At 37.6% G+C, this 15,000-nt stretch overlaps 2 protein-coding genes across 6 annotated transcripts in view; one reads left to right on the top strand and one right to left on the bottom strand.

Annotated features, from left to right (window-relative positions):
* LOC113828139 (ice-structuring glycoprotein) overlaps positions 1-8,262 on the bottom strand; it is a 33,469-nt gene extending 25,207 nt beyond the window's left edge. For 2 of the 5 annotated variants that reach the window (XM_027381077.2, XM_070134157.1), the window contains exons 1-4: positions 7,489-8,187; positions 806-912; positions 489-663; positions 144-294 (exon numbers count right to left, since the gene is read on the bottom strand). In XM_027381077.2, coding sequence (XP_027236878.2) covers positions 144-294; positions 489-663; positions 806-912; positions 7,489-7,775 — 720 coding nt within the window. In that variant the 5' untranslated portion in view covers positions 7,776-8,187. Of the gene's footprint in view, positions 1-134; positions 295-488; positions 664-805; positions 913-7,488 lie in introns of all 5 variants that reach the window. The other 3 variants (XM_070134156.1, XM_027381076.2, XM_027381078.2) reach the window with 3 other exon arrangements.
* A 753-nt stretch (positions 8,263-9,015) lies between these two features.
* Positions 9,016-15,000, top strand: part of Tim8 (translocase of inner membrane 8) — a 6,233-nt gene continuing 248 nt past the window's right edge. Inside the window, exons 1-3 of the mRNA XM_027381079.2 lie at positions 9,016-9,291; positions 10,718-10,815; positions 14,642-15,000. The exon at positions 14,642-15,000 is cut by the window's right edge and continues 248 nt beyond it. Of these exons, the coding sequence (XP_027236880.1) occupies positions 9,126-9,291; positions 10,718-10,815; positions 14,642-14,815 (438 nt within the window). The 5' untranslated portion in view covers positions 9,016-9,125 and the 3' untranslated portion in view covers positions 14,816-15,000. The remainder of the gene's footprint in view (positions 9,292-10,717; positions 10,816-14,641) is intronic.

Raw genomic sequence — 15,000 nt, 5'->3', positions numbered from 1 at the left:
ACAAAAAAGGCCAAAAGTACAAGTGCTATTCACACTGCAATGTCAAACCAGATACAGTAAATGTTCTGGCTTTCCCTTCCCATCTCCTACTGTCACTAGCCAATCCTAACTTTTACTAATGATGGTTAGGTTACCTCACTTACAATATAGCAAGCTCCTCTCTTGACACCTTTCCCAGCCTGGGCCTGTTGCAAGGCTGCTACCACTGCTTGAACACTTGTTGGGTCTCTGGCACATTCATTTGGTGTATTCGGTGGCTCAAGAACTGAAGCTACAGATCTGATGTCGGGCATTCTGAGGATAGCAATTTTTTTAAAAAGGATAACTTAACTATCTCAGTTAGCTAAAACAGGATAATTCAACTACTTTAATAATCAAAAAATCATCTTGGCTTTATGTGGATATACAATTCTTAAGGGGGGGGGGGGGGTCAACATCACATAAACAACAAACAGAGCACAGTACAAATACTAGGATGGCTATCTAACCTTGGTGTTGCTGAAGACAAGAAATCAGAAGAAAGTGAAGATGTAAAAGTGGCTGTGGATCGGCCAAGAGGGAGAAGCGGGGAGGTAGGTGGTCTTCTTGGACTGAGGACTGCCTTTGTGCGCCCTCCAAGGCGCACATTTGGCAGCACACCTGCTCGAACATATCTTTCTTGAGCTGATGAAAATATACCATGATAAATATTTACTTCATATACTACTGAATATAATGTATTTTGAACTAGTATAATTAACTTAAATATATACATGTCATAAATTTTGGCTACAGGGGATAAAAGATCTCATAAAGAGGTACATACCTGTTGGATATTGTCTGCGGTTCTCTCCTGGACTTCTTCCATTATGTGCTTGTGCTTCCCTAACTACTCTGCTTGCAAAACCTGGACTTAAAACTTCTGCAGCAAAACTGGAAAAGAATATATAAGGACAAATGAGCAATTTATGTTTCAAGTTAAGGTGGTATAAGCTCTACAGGGTATCAATATCAAATAGTGATAATAATGCATATAATATAATAATACAATAAGACTAAATTGTAGCATTCTAACAAACATTTTAAGAAGGCATGCCTAAAATTTCTATAGATCTCATATGATTTTTTAAATCTCTTGAATGGTTTAACCCCTAACAATTGCAAAACCTGATGCTATCAGTCTCTCCAGCTTCAAGAATGGCATTATTTTTCATATTTCACTAAAGCACATTTTGATTGCAGGCATTTGAGGAGCTTACAAACCAGAAATGTTTACTTCATCACTGTTGAGTTGAAAAGGTTTACCCTTGTGTACAAACGAAAACGGCAGAATATCATGAATGTGTACAGAACGTATAAAGCAATTTTGTTTATTTAAAAGTATTTCTAAATATCTAGACAAATAAATAAAAGACAATAATTCACCAAAAGATAACTGCAATATGTAATAGTATTGTCTGTGGAGTGGGGGGGAAAAGATCTAGGGTTTGGCTGGATGATATATGAAATATGAAATATAGCACCTGGTTTACTACCTCACACTACTGGTTCTGCTTTTTCTTCTGATGGCTAATGTAATCTTCGCAATATGATAAAACTATATATGACTACCGTAAAAACATCAATGAAATGGAGCAAGGTAAGCTGTGACACGTCATGTGCTGTCCTGCCTCCTCTGAAATAAAACTTATCTATACTATGAAATGGCCAACAAAAATGCCTGTCCAGGGATCAAGCTAGCAAATCTAGGCTACTCCTATTTGCAAAAGTTAATATGCATTTTTTTTTTAACTCCTTACATATATGAAACAAGACACACATGGGAAATTAAACAAAAACTCCTTCCTTATATTTGTCTAGATCAGGGGCTCTCAATCTGTGTGTAATGATTATATACTCAATGAGTATGCCGTATAAAAACTTTGCAGGTATGTATCTCTGTCTGCCATTCTGGCATGAAATTTAGAAAAAAGGTTGTTAGTTAGCCAAAGTTAATCTAACCAACAGCTTTCCATCAACTAAAGCTTTAGATATGGATGGCATGATATATGTTGGCTGTGGTGGACATACACTGTGCTATCACCTCTTTGGGCGAAGCGTGTCTTTCTCCAATTGGAGTGACAGCTTTTGTTTGGTGTCACTATTAGACACCAGTAATGCACTTAAAGTGCATAACTGGCTACTAGCCAATTTTTAATGCTGCAATTAATGAGTTTAAAGTTTTCTTTTGAAGTAATGTAAGATAGAATGTACAATTAGGCCAACATAACAAATGTATACATGTAATACATTCATATTCATATGCTAATAGGTGAAAGAGCTGGTGTGTTTCAAAAGTCTAGATAAATATTCTTAGTGTATTTCTAAACTGCAAAGGTAAAAAACCATTCATCTATTCAAATTCTAGGAAATGGGTTAGAAGAGAAATATGATTCTCAAAAGAAAATAAAAAAAAAAAACTGCATTTGGGAGATCACACAGTTTGAAGGATGCCTTTGCTCTGAACCAGCCGTATAGTGGCATTTGGCAAAGAAACAAAGATATTGCAGAATACGAGAGAACGAAAGAAAGAGAAGCATCAATAAGTAGCACAGCATTGCAGACCTCTAGGATGGGTAGTAGAACAAAGAAGGGGGAGACCCATTCTACCCTCTGGTTTATTCCCATCCACAGTCTGATGCTGCTGCTGTTTCTGCCAATTTTCCTAAGCATTTGTATAAAGAAAACTACCTTCACATGCACCCAACACAGAAATTTACTCTGAAAACCTACCACCAAATAGTTAAATATGTAAATGATATATAACAACTAGTACCTAAAAATTTACCTTAAGTTGCTTACATAATGCATCTGGAAAAATAGCAAAGAAAAATAAAATTGCCCCCTTTTTCTAAACAGGATTTACATTCACATTAAAACTCTAACTTCTTTTTCAATGTGTTCAACATAGTGAGCTATACATTTAACTTCAAAATTGAACAGGCTATTCCCATTAAAATATAACTTTGCCTACGTAGTTATGCAAATATTTCTTTCCAAAATAACTTTTTTCAAGCAGGTTTCTTGCCCTTACGAACTTTTTACACATTACCGTTGTGACTTTTCTTACAGTCCTTCTCTTCATTGGACATGAAGAACAAATTTGCAACTTTATGAATAATTTACAATGGGATTTTTTCACAATAGATGAATAAGGCATGTATGAAAATAAATTAATCTAAAAAATAATTTACAATGAAACAATAGAATGTGCATAATCATATACGAGTCAATGTAGGAAAAAGGGAGGAAAAAGAAATTAAAATGGACAAAACATGTCTAATAACTCATATTCTCTTTGAAGGGAGACTATTTTTTAGAATTTTCAACTGTGATACACAAATCTAATACAGCCTAGCTGTTTAACAATACCTAATGGGTATGGGTGTTTTCTGGTACATGACATAAGTAACTATGAAATATAGAAAATATTATGCTAGCTAAAAATAAAGAAGAAATTGACGAAAAACAAAACTAAACAGGCCTACAAGTATACGGATCTATGTATAGCTCCTATCACATGTGCCTTTCAACTGAAAACTATATTTATAAACTGACCATTTCTTTACCCTAATCATTTACCACTTGGAAAGGCCAATGTATATATTGTAACTTATTATGTTGTGAACAGTCATATATAAAATAGCAGTTAACTAATGACAGCAGATCTAAACACATATCAACAGAAAATTAATGGGTATTTTGTATTTTCTGAATTACCTTGTCATGTATCAGTGAATATATAAAGTACTAGGTTTGCATTAAAATATAAGTGAGTAAGGAATAATGTAAAATTTGGTTATTTCTAGAGATAAAAAATGTAGCTAGTTATCTAAAATCAAATCCTGTTTTAGATAACTTCCTATAAGACTGGAAAGATATAACTGAGCTTTGGTTATAGAGGGGAAAGATTTCTTACCTGAGAGGCAAGACATGCAGTGCCCCTCCATTGCTGCACTGGTTTGCAATGGAGTTTGGAATACAAATAGCTAACATTTAGACTTTAAATATACGGATCTGATGTACTACCACAAGCTAAGATTTTTTTGTTGAAAAGAAAAGTTACATTTCTTAAAGAAACAAAAGAGAAGAAAACTGTATATTCAATCAAATATGAATGAAATATACGTAATGAGTCTATATTTTACCCGTGACAGAATATGCTTAGTCTATGTAATAAGTTTGAGACATCATATTGATTCTCTTGTGGATGGGCTAACCCTGAAGAAAATTTACAATGTTTAATGTTTGAAACAAATAAATGGGCTAGGCATCAAAGGTTATATAGCACTATGATAAAGTATTGTGTTGAAAAGGGCAAAGAGGAGTTAAAGATTTATAGTTAAAGATTAGAGAACATTAAAGGATAGTATAAGAATGAAAAGAGAAACCTGAGAAGAAAGTGAAGCAGAGGAAAGATTAGTAGAAAGGGGAGGATTAAGAGGGTAGGGCAATTGAGTGAAATGCTTTGTATCTGTCACTGAAGAAGGAATAGGAACAATGTTCAAGGAAAACAGTAAATAAAAAAAGTCTTAAGCTTCATATACAAAAATTTTACCAAATATAATTACAGTCCCTTGTTTCAGATATTTTCACTACCTCTAAAAACATTTTCTAGTGGTAAGAAAAATTAGTTTAGTCACATACTGACCCATTCTTTCCTCCCACTAAAAGAGTTAGAATCCTGTCACAATAAAAACTTACAATACCCTACTTTGGACCCCCCAGTGTGTAGCAAGAGAGGATGGAACCCATTTCCCATGATACTTTTTATTCAATGGCTCAGTGGGCTGAGGCGCTCATGTACTGATATAAGCAGTATTTAGGAGTTTGATGTTCTCTCGGTTAATCTCTACAGTAAAGATCCACAAAGTTCAAGCAAATTGAATATGATATTCATGTAGAGGGCAAAAAGTTGTAGTCACTGGTAGAAGAAATAATCTGCACACACAAATGATACTGCCAAAAATGAAGGCAGAAGATCGCGGAAGCAGTGCTCCCGAGTTTCGGCTCTATCTTGCTGTGCATACAAAGAGAAGACAATGTTTTCCAGGGGATGTTGGAGGGCAGAGCACTGCTATTGAGAACTGCAGTGTATGTCAATACATATCTAATTTCCAGCCACCGAAACAGGTTGATGCCATTGCACTTCCAGGAAATGTTAAATGTTGATTTATCTCCCGTACTCATTCATGCATAATGGCTGACGCAATCCAAGTTAAAGCAAAACAACTATACACTGTGCTCATGCATGACAATACATTTATAGCGACTAAAACATAAATAAAATAGGTGCATGTGCAGCTGATAAAGCACTCCAAGGGACTGTTGGGCAAGGAAAAGAAGCTAGAAAGAAGCAGACTAAATTTTTAAAAATTGCATCATATCAAACATCATATGACATTCCCTGCTCATCCTCTTCAATCACTCCTGATTCCTTCACTAGATACCTAGTTGAAAATGGAGTCAATATGGCTGATGTAAAAAGTCATTAACCTCTCTCATTAACCTGTTCACATCTTAACCTTAGTTCCCGTTACATCTGCCGCACACTGGCAGCAACCCTAGTTACTCACATGTTGCACATAATAATTACAGTAAGTTTCACTACATCTGATGTTCGTGTTCTTGTAATAACTTAAAAAAAAAAAAAGGTAGGTAATTTGGGTATTATCTCAAGAAAATATATCTAAACTATAAGGTTTGGCAAACCAATAGATGTCATTGCCAGTCTATATTATACCTTTTGTAAATATGTACTTTTATTAGTCATATTTTTCTGGTCTACAGGAAATATCTAGATATATCATTTTAACATAACAGATTGGAAGAATATGATCATATTCCATTGCCACACAAATTTCTATAGTAACCCACTTACGATGGGTGCCACACATATGAGACATCCGGAAAAGTAAACATTACCAGGCTAGATCAGAGCTTACAATTCCTGGACTTGCCCACAAGCTGATTTTGAAGCTGCCCAGAAAATATTATTTTTGGCTTGAAAATGTATCATCGCTAGTGGGCTAATATTAATTACAAAAATGAGCTGTAGATGTGAATAGTAAAGCCACAAATAAAGGAAAAAGATCATGGAAAGCACAGCCTAAATCCACTTTCAGCTTCATCTTGCCATGCATACCAAGGTGAATACAATGTCTGCTGGGGGGTGTTGGGGAACAGAACCCCCATTAACCTCCCCTCAAACAGTATGCCCAGTCAAGGAATTTAGATTGTTAAATAAAGTTTGTGATGCAGAGTAGAATTGGGGACTTGGTCTCTGGCAAGTGCATCTGTACTGTAGAGAATTACAAATAATGCTTTTCCAAAACTTAACCAAAGGAAAATCTGTACTATATGGATGGACTATTGACAAAATTGACTAATCCATGCCTGACAAAAGAAAGTATGACATTGGCAGAGTGACTGAGGGCTAGTGGGTTTACGGCGGGGTGTGCTGGGAAACTCATAATTTATTTTTTTATTCTGGTGCCCTCAAGGAATGCTGAGACCCTCTTACAAATGATCAAGGACCGTGTAGAGGCAAGAACAACAATAATCAGTGACTGCTGGAAGGCATATAATTGCCTAACTAAAGAGGGATTTCATCACCTGACTGTAAATCATTCACTCAATTTTGTCGATCCCATCATTGCAGCGCACACCAACACCATTGAGCGCAAGTGGCAGGAACCAAAGGCAAAGGTACCTTACTACGGCACGAGGAAGTACCATTTTGTTCGGTATTTGGCTCAGGCGATATTCTTAAGGAACATCCCTGACGCGAATCAACACTTACATCGCTTCCTCCTCGCCGCTACTAATTTGTACCTGCTGGAGTAAGGTACGTTGTCCTATAGTTTACTTCTTACATTGCATATCCTTTTCAGTATATTATTCATGTTTTACTCCACAATTTCCCTAATATCTTTCATGCCCATCCCTAATATTAGGACCAAGACCGTCACTAATTGGGGTCTCTGCAGAATAAAATTTTTGATATATTTGGATTTTCCATTACATGTTGAACAACTTTCTTATTATTAACTAACAAAGGGGGTAAAATAGATGAATAGTGTCTTATTTCATGTTACTCTTTTCTTTACAAGCAAAGTTTACCTTATACCACAAAGCTATGTAAAATAAACTATACCCTTTCCACACATACTCACAATATAAAAACAGTCAGTGTTACGCATACACCAGCCATATCCAATTTCTCACAGTTCAGGGTATATCACACACATGCAAAGCGCTTTAACGTTATTTCCGGGTAATAAGTAAGAATCTAACCTAACCTAATTGAAAGTATCATCTTTTCGTGTCTAGACCACCGCCACCTTGTTTATTTCACCACACATGTGCAGAACACCAATTAAGGTTTTTCTGCCATACTCGTAGTCACTTTCTAGAAAAAAAAGTCTGATAAACTGAATCTCAATCAAGTGATTTTAAAATAGCACATACCTCAAGTCATTCCATGGCACATTCTGCTTGGTTGATGAGGACACAGGAGAAGCTGCAACGCCATTGCCCATTGACAACCTCTGGGGTAGGACAGAACCCTGCGTGGAGGCTGGACGGGGGGTTAGCGTGCGACCCCAAGGAGATCCCCCAGCACCAACCACAGCTGCAGAGGATGTTGAAGAGGAAGAATACTGCCCATTGACGAGGGCACTGGGTGAGTTCTCCTTAGAAGAGTCTCCATCACTGTTGTTATCTACCCCCAAGAAATCACATGCTGATCGGAACATGTCTGGGAAGGCGTGTTTAAAAGGCCCAAGGGATCCACACCACTCCACAGCCTAGAGGAGAGGTGCACACCGGGCCTTTAAACACACGCAGAGGGAGAAACACTCACTCACGTACACTTTCCGGGTAGGAGAAAAGGCGAAAAAACAACAGTGAAAAAATCAACAAGCAGTTCCTCTAACAGTGGGTTTGAAGGGACACTGTATTTCGGGCCGGAAATCACAGGAAATGCGCTATAAAACCGAGGTATTTCGCCCTTCTCTCCTTCTCTGGTTCCTCCGGCAAACATGGAATGTGCGTAGAGGACACACCGTCAGGAGTCGCGACACATGGCTTGAAAATATCGCAAATTTGGTTCAAAATTGTTTACCTCGCGCTTGTAGTTCCCTCGACCGCCGTCCAGGTGGCGTCATAGGCAGATGAAAATCACGTTGCGCAACGTTTCCACTCTTTAATATTTCTTTATTCTATTAAATTTCTAACTAATTAAAGAACAGTTCTTAATGAGTATAGTTTGCATTATCTTTTGCTGAGGATAATATTTTGTTTCTTTACACGAAGTAAGGCCCGTCGCATAGCCCAAATATATATTTTTTGTAAGATAGTTGTATTTATTTTATTGTATTTATATATTTCACTGCCCGTGAAAGATATGTCAAATTAGGCGATTCAGTTGGGTTTATAAAAAACGTTTATTTGATTTGGGGGGATGAGAGGTAAAATTATTCAAATGGGAATTTCCTGTTTCTTGGCATGATCTTTTGAGGGATTGGGGGCCACTGGTTGGGGGGGGGGGGGCAGGCGAAGGAATTTAAATCAACGAGTTAAAAGAACATTTTTTTTGTTTACTTTCAAATAATTGGATTTTATTCTCGTTTGGTCAAGGGTTAATTGTTATTATATTAGACAAGTTAATAATAGACCATCACATGTGTCCACAGTACTGTTTACAGGTAGATTTTTTTTCTTGCAAAAATACATAAGCAAAGTTTAATTTTACTTCTGTATTACCACACAGTTCTTTTGATACGTTTGTTTGCTCATCCAAATATTGCAATTAATAATAAATCAGTCTATCACAGATATACCCTTTCAGTTCATAGTATCTGTAACAGAACCAAATGATATCGAAAAAATACAAACAAAAATATATATTGATTTTCAAAAATACAGCATAAGATACGATAGCTCAAAGAGATACAGCAGTGACTTTAATCAAAAATAAAACCACGAACAAATGCTTCCTAGAAGTCACGTGACCCGCATCGTCTGCTCGCGGAGGTAAACACGATCTCACGTAATACCTTCCCTCCCCTGAACTGTTTACCCCTTTCGTTGTTTAATTCTTCAGCATGGGTTGGTTTTTCGGCGACAGTGAACCCAAGACAGACACCTCCAGCTCGAGCTTTGATTCGTTCTCTTCTTCCACGTCGGATTTCTCTTCTTCGTCTAGTTTTGACACCGGTTCTTCGTCCTTCGGCGATTCCTCCTTCGGGTCGTCGGCGTCGTCGGGTCTCGGTGAGGTTCAGTTTTGTTTTGGTTCGTGATTGTTACCGTGTTGGTGACTCTTGCCTCTGTGTGTGTGTGTGTGTGTGTGTGTGTGTGTGTGTGTGTGTGTGTGTGTGTGTGTGTGTGTGTGTGTGTGTGTGTGTGTGTGTGTGTGTGTCTGTCTGTCTGTCTGTCTGTCTGTCTGTCTGTCTGTCTGTCTGTCTGTCTGTCTGTCTGTCTGTCTGTCTGTCTGTGTCTGTGTCTGTCTGTCTGTCTGTCTGTGTCTGTGTCTGTCTGTCTGTGTGTGTCTGTATTTTGTGTTTGTGTTTTTTTTTTTTTGTGTGTGTGTGTGTGGGGGGGGGGATGTCTCTGTCTGTCTGTCTGTCTGTCTGTCTGTCTGTCTGTCTGTCTCCCTCTCCCTCTCCCTCTCCCTCTCCCTCTCCCTCTCCCTCTCCCTCTCTCTCTCCCTCTCCCTCTCCCTCTTCCTTCTCCCTCTCCATCTCCCTCTCCCTCTCCCTCTCCCTCTCCCTCTCCCTCTCCCTCTCCCTCTCCCTGTCCCTCTCCCTCTCCCTGTCCCTCTCCCTCTCTCCCCCTTCCCTCTCCCTCTCCCTCTCCCTCTCCCTCTCCCTCTCCCTCTCCCTCTCCCTCTCCCTCTCCCTCTCTCCATAGTGGAATTGGTGATTCCTGTCTGCTAGAGATGTCGACCAAGACTAAATTTGATAAACACCAAGCATTTTTTTCAAATACTGAATACCTATATATTAAAATACATTATTGACAACGATGGGAAATATATGCCATTGTACAAAAAGTATTTATTAGTTACACAATCCATTTATCTATACAGTCACCAGTTAGTATGCAACTACTGTATTTTTGCATCAGGTTGTGTTGAGTAACATTGTAAATGTGTTTTATCGTCTATTAGTTAAAGGAGAGCTGGGTATCAATTTTTTAAAATGTTTTTCAGATGTTTCCTTTTCTTTTAATGTTCTGTATACTTGTACTCTTTAGTAAAGGACAGAGAAAGTTACAGTTCATTATCTTTTATTTATTAAATTTCCTTTGCATTATTAATTTGTAGACATTTGCATGAAATTTGAAGTTGTTTCTTTTCTGGAAGTTTGTCTATGCCATGAAGGGAAAATCAGTTTAGCTTGATAATTAAAACTAAAATCCTTATTTTAGTTTCATAAACTGGTGATTTGGTAGAAAGTTAACCCATTCACGCCGGGTACATTTTGTAGTCAAAATAAAAAAATCCGGGCGGCTACAAAATCGGCGGGCGGAGCTTCCCCGGAGTCTGTCCGCCCGCCCGGCTGCGCGCCTCTGCTGCGTCGGAGCGCAGCCCCGATACCGCATCACACTGGCGGGCCGCCCGGCAATGTTTATTTTTTCCGGTGTCTCATATATGTGACAGCCGGGACGAATGGGTTAAGATTGCTTTATCTTTCAGGGCTTGACAGTGGTCCTGGCAGTGGTAGCAGTTCTGGAGATGCAGAACTCCAAAGTTTCCTTATGCTGGAACAACAGAAGGCTCAAATGCAGACTATGGTTAGTATCTCCTGAGATTATTATTGTTATAAGATTTATATTTTCATTACTTGTTTTTGTGTTGATAACTTTTGACTTATATTTATTGCCTTCTTTTGTATATATTCATGAGATTTTTTTTTGTGAGAAATTAACCATTTTTGTCTCTGAATTGTATGATTAAAGATGGTAAGGATTAAAAAGAAAATATATGTGAATGTAGAGATCAAACAGTCTTTTGGCAGAAAACATGTTTTGCATTTATAGAAAGAGCTAAAAATATAAATTCATAATAATTTTTGATTGACATATGAGATGATATGATAAATTCTGATGCAACTGATAAACCATGCATAGCAGGGGATTCTGACTTAATGTTAACCCAATGAAAAATGTTGTGTTCACTTTATTATTGTTTTGTTAAATGTTTCTGCACATAGATGGCTCTGCCAGGGCTTAGCCACAAAGGAGACAGTTAGTAGATCTTGAGACCTCACCTTTCCTTGAAATAGCAGTAAAATATTTTTTTTGCTAGTGCTATCAATATTGATACAGTTAGTTTTGTTATAGACATTAAAATTACTATATTGTTACTGACATTACTAACCACAGTTTTAAATACTAGAAAATATTATTGAAAATCAAGGAAAAGGGTAAACAGGTGAGACAGGTACTTCTTGTAACTGACTCATTGGTGACCAAGTACTTGTGGAGCAATCTATTTGTAAAAACAATTATCAAATTAAACACACAGTGGGTATGGCATGTACGCACATGCCCTCCCCATCACCATGAGGTCAAGTGGAGGAATATTACCTTAGTATTCTTTGGTTTTATTTTGAGTTCAGTAATACCTGCTTGTAGCCTTTAGATTTTAAGTTTTAAGATTGTATTTTTTCTTAAAGTTTTGTAAGTAGATTATAGTGTTCTCTACTCTGTCAGGCCTGAAAAAACATCATTACCTATGGTAAATTAAGATGAATAATATGTAACAAGTACACTTTTGGCCTAATCATCCTTACATTTGATCATAGGTGCTTTGTTTTTTAAATGGATTGTGCATTAATACATTGAAGCCCTGTGCATGTATATAACACTCAGAATCTTGGCTCATGCTTGTGTTCATAAGGAAGTGCACAACAGCTCTGCATCACAATAGGTCTGGCTTACCCTAACCGTGGCTTCTTCTAAGTTAACTCATTGCATTTCTGGCACTTATGTTAGAGAAAGGTTGGCTGACCCTCATCCATCACCTTATTGCTGCTCACCACCCATCAAATCTTTATGCCCCTGTCCTTCAACATACCTTTGTTTGATCGATGCGTCTTCTTATGAGACGTTGACAGTAATATGTTCCCTTCAGTTACAGTGGTAGTAGTACTGAATATTTTTCTTATCATTTGACATTTCGTATCTTCTCTGGTTGCTCAAAGAATTGACTAATGATTGGGAGCATTTTTGTTATTTTACTACCTTGCTTGTATGTTTGTTTTTCCATATTAGTGGATAACAACTGAAAATGAAAAGATATAGAAGCGATAATTCTGAGGGATTGTAGTGTTATGTTTTTGGGCTGTTGATGGTCTGTTAATACTTTGTGAGGCCTATATTAACTCCGGGTGACATGGGGTCTGTGTCATAGCTGACTTGGTTGTAGCTCCAGATAATGTATCATTCATGTCATGGCTGACTTGGGCATGGCTCCTGGGACTGGGTCATTTACATCAAGTTACTATGATGCTTACATTACATTTTATTCTGTTCATTTTAAGGTACCCTCATGCCCATATGTCATACACCCTGTGGCACTGCCTGAGGGAGAATAAATGGAATGGTTTGATTTGCTATTATATTGTATGAATGTGGTGATATTTAGCACATAAATAATTTGCATGCTGTCCGCAGAAGATGTCATGCACTAAAATATTGTGGTCTCTTGCTGCTCCTGTGAACCTTTATGTAATCATGACTTTAGTTTATGTGATCAGCTCCTTGTGTCAACTACTCACAATGTCATAAGGCATTCTGCCACTGTGAATGTCTGGAAGTATGGGAATCACTTGTTTCATAAGAATGAGATTTGTGAAAATGATTGAAAATCCTGTTTTTATCCCTCTGCAGAACCACATTCAATCATTTACACAGGATTGAACATGCATAATTTATTTAAATAGCATAATTTGCATAATCAGGATTGTACAGCTTTAATCTAGTAACTAAAATGAATGTCTTGTATCTCAGAATGTGCAGAAACATTGAGATCATGTTTTGGATACAAGTGATTTGCTATTATATTGTATGAATGTGGTGATATTTAGCACATAAATAATTTGCATGCTGTGGTGAAAGAAATATCACGTTGGAAATAGGCTCCAGAGGCATGTTCAGTTTGCCACACATATTCCCTGAAGCAGAGGCCCAGCACACCCTAAATTGAGGCATTGAGTTAACCATTTGATATACTATTTCAAGATTATAAGAAACTGATATTTATTATACAGACTCCCCTGTATTGAGTTTACACTCTTTGTAATGTATTGGAGGACAAAAAGAAATTTTGGTTGAAGCTCAATGATTTTTATTTTTCTGATTTACAAAACAGACAAAGACAAAGAGGCACTCCACACTCTGAACAAATAGATATCATATTCCTCACTCATGGCTGTAGAAGATCTTGTGCTCTGTTCCTATATGTTCTCTTTAGCTGGTGTACTGAACTGCCCTGAAGGTCTTCTGGTGTCATGCTAGGATCAACCAGAAAGTACATGGAATTTCACTGTTCTCTGTGATCACAGTTTTCAACTAAACCATGTCTATAGTTAGAATCATTATCTGCTAATGCTATAAATACAGTGAGCAAAAGAAGTACAATCTCTGCACCCCTATTTGCATAGTATGGATGTCTTGTCATCTGCAAGCAAAGCCATTTAGATCATTGGTAACATCCATGCCACCCAGAGACATTACCATTAAAAAAATGGCATGTATGTCTTGTCACCAGGAGTTACTGGTTAAAGTTCTAATACATCCCAACATGAAGAGAGGCATGATGAACATTGATAAATTAACCCATTAATGCTGGTATATTTTGAAGCCGAAAATAAAAGTTTCTAGGCGGCTACAAAATCAGCGGGCAGAGCTGCACGGAGTCTGTCCTCCCGCTGGCCGCGGCCCGCTGCTGCGTCAGAGTGGAAGTCCCGATACAGCGTCACACTGGCAGGACACCTGGCAATGTTTATTTTTTTGGGTGTCTCATATGTGGGACACCCGTCGTTAGTGGGTTAATTAAATAGACAAGGCAAACAGTAAATAACTGAATTCCTTCTTCTTTGGTGAGATACTGTGCATGGAGTTCATGTAATTTGAAACTAAATAAAATCTCTAACCACTTATGTGATTACTGTCGACTTGATGGTGTTGCATACATTTTGCTTCACTTTTAAGTTTCATGGTACTCCTAGGTACTGCCAAAGGCTGCTAAGTGCTATAGCATCCAATTTGGATGCCACTGAATACTCCCACTTCATTTACATTGACAGTCGAGTAATGTGATGCCTTGGAATTTCTCATTTCCAAGCTTCTCGAATTTGGCTGTAACATCATGGGGAAACAAATGTTCTGCCAGTATGCTCAGGAGACTGAATATTTTTGTGTAAGAGAAGATGGACTGTCATCCCTTGTTCTGTTACAAATACATTATATATGGTAGGGGACCTTCAACAAAGTAGACATTTTTCTTAAAGTGCATTACAAAACATTTAAGCTTGGAATATCTTAGAAGGCCCTATGTAGTACAAATACATGTAACAAAACCAAATTATCTCTGATCTACCTTTTACCTTTACAGATACACAAGATGAATGACATTTGCTGGGAGACATGCGTGGGCTCCCCAGGCAGCAAACTCGATTCCCGCACTGAAACCTGCATCTCCAACTGCGTGGAACGGTTCATCGACACCTCTCTCTTCATCACAAACCGATTTGCACAAATGCTCTCCAAATCAGGAGGAATGATGTGAAAGGTGTGACAATCAATGAATTGCCATTGTGAATAGATAATACCTTGTTTAGATGATGTATTATGTATGGTTGCTAATGTTAATGTGTTACAAAATTCCAGCAAAAAAGAATGCTGAGTATTCAGAACATGTTAATGCAGGCAATTATGTTTGTATATTGGTATTTTAAGGATGTTTTTATTATT

This window comes from Penaeus vannamei, chromosome 19, assembly GCF_042767895.1.
Source record: "Penaeus vannamei isolate JL-2024 chromosome 19, ASM4276789v1, whole genome shotgun sequence".
NCBI classification, from domain to species: domain Eukaryota; kingdom Metazoa; phylum Arthropoda; class Malacostraca; order Decapoda; family Penaeidae; genus Penaeus; species Penaeus vannamei.
Note: the sequence above shows the minus strand (reverse complement) of the source record. Positions and strands in the feature narration are given on the sequence as shown.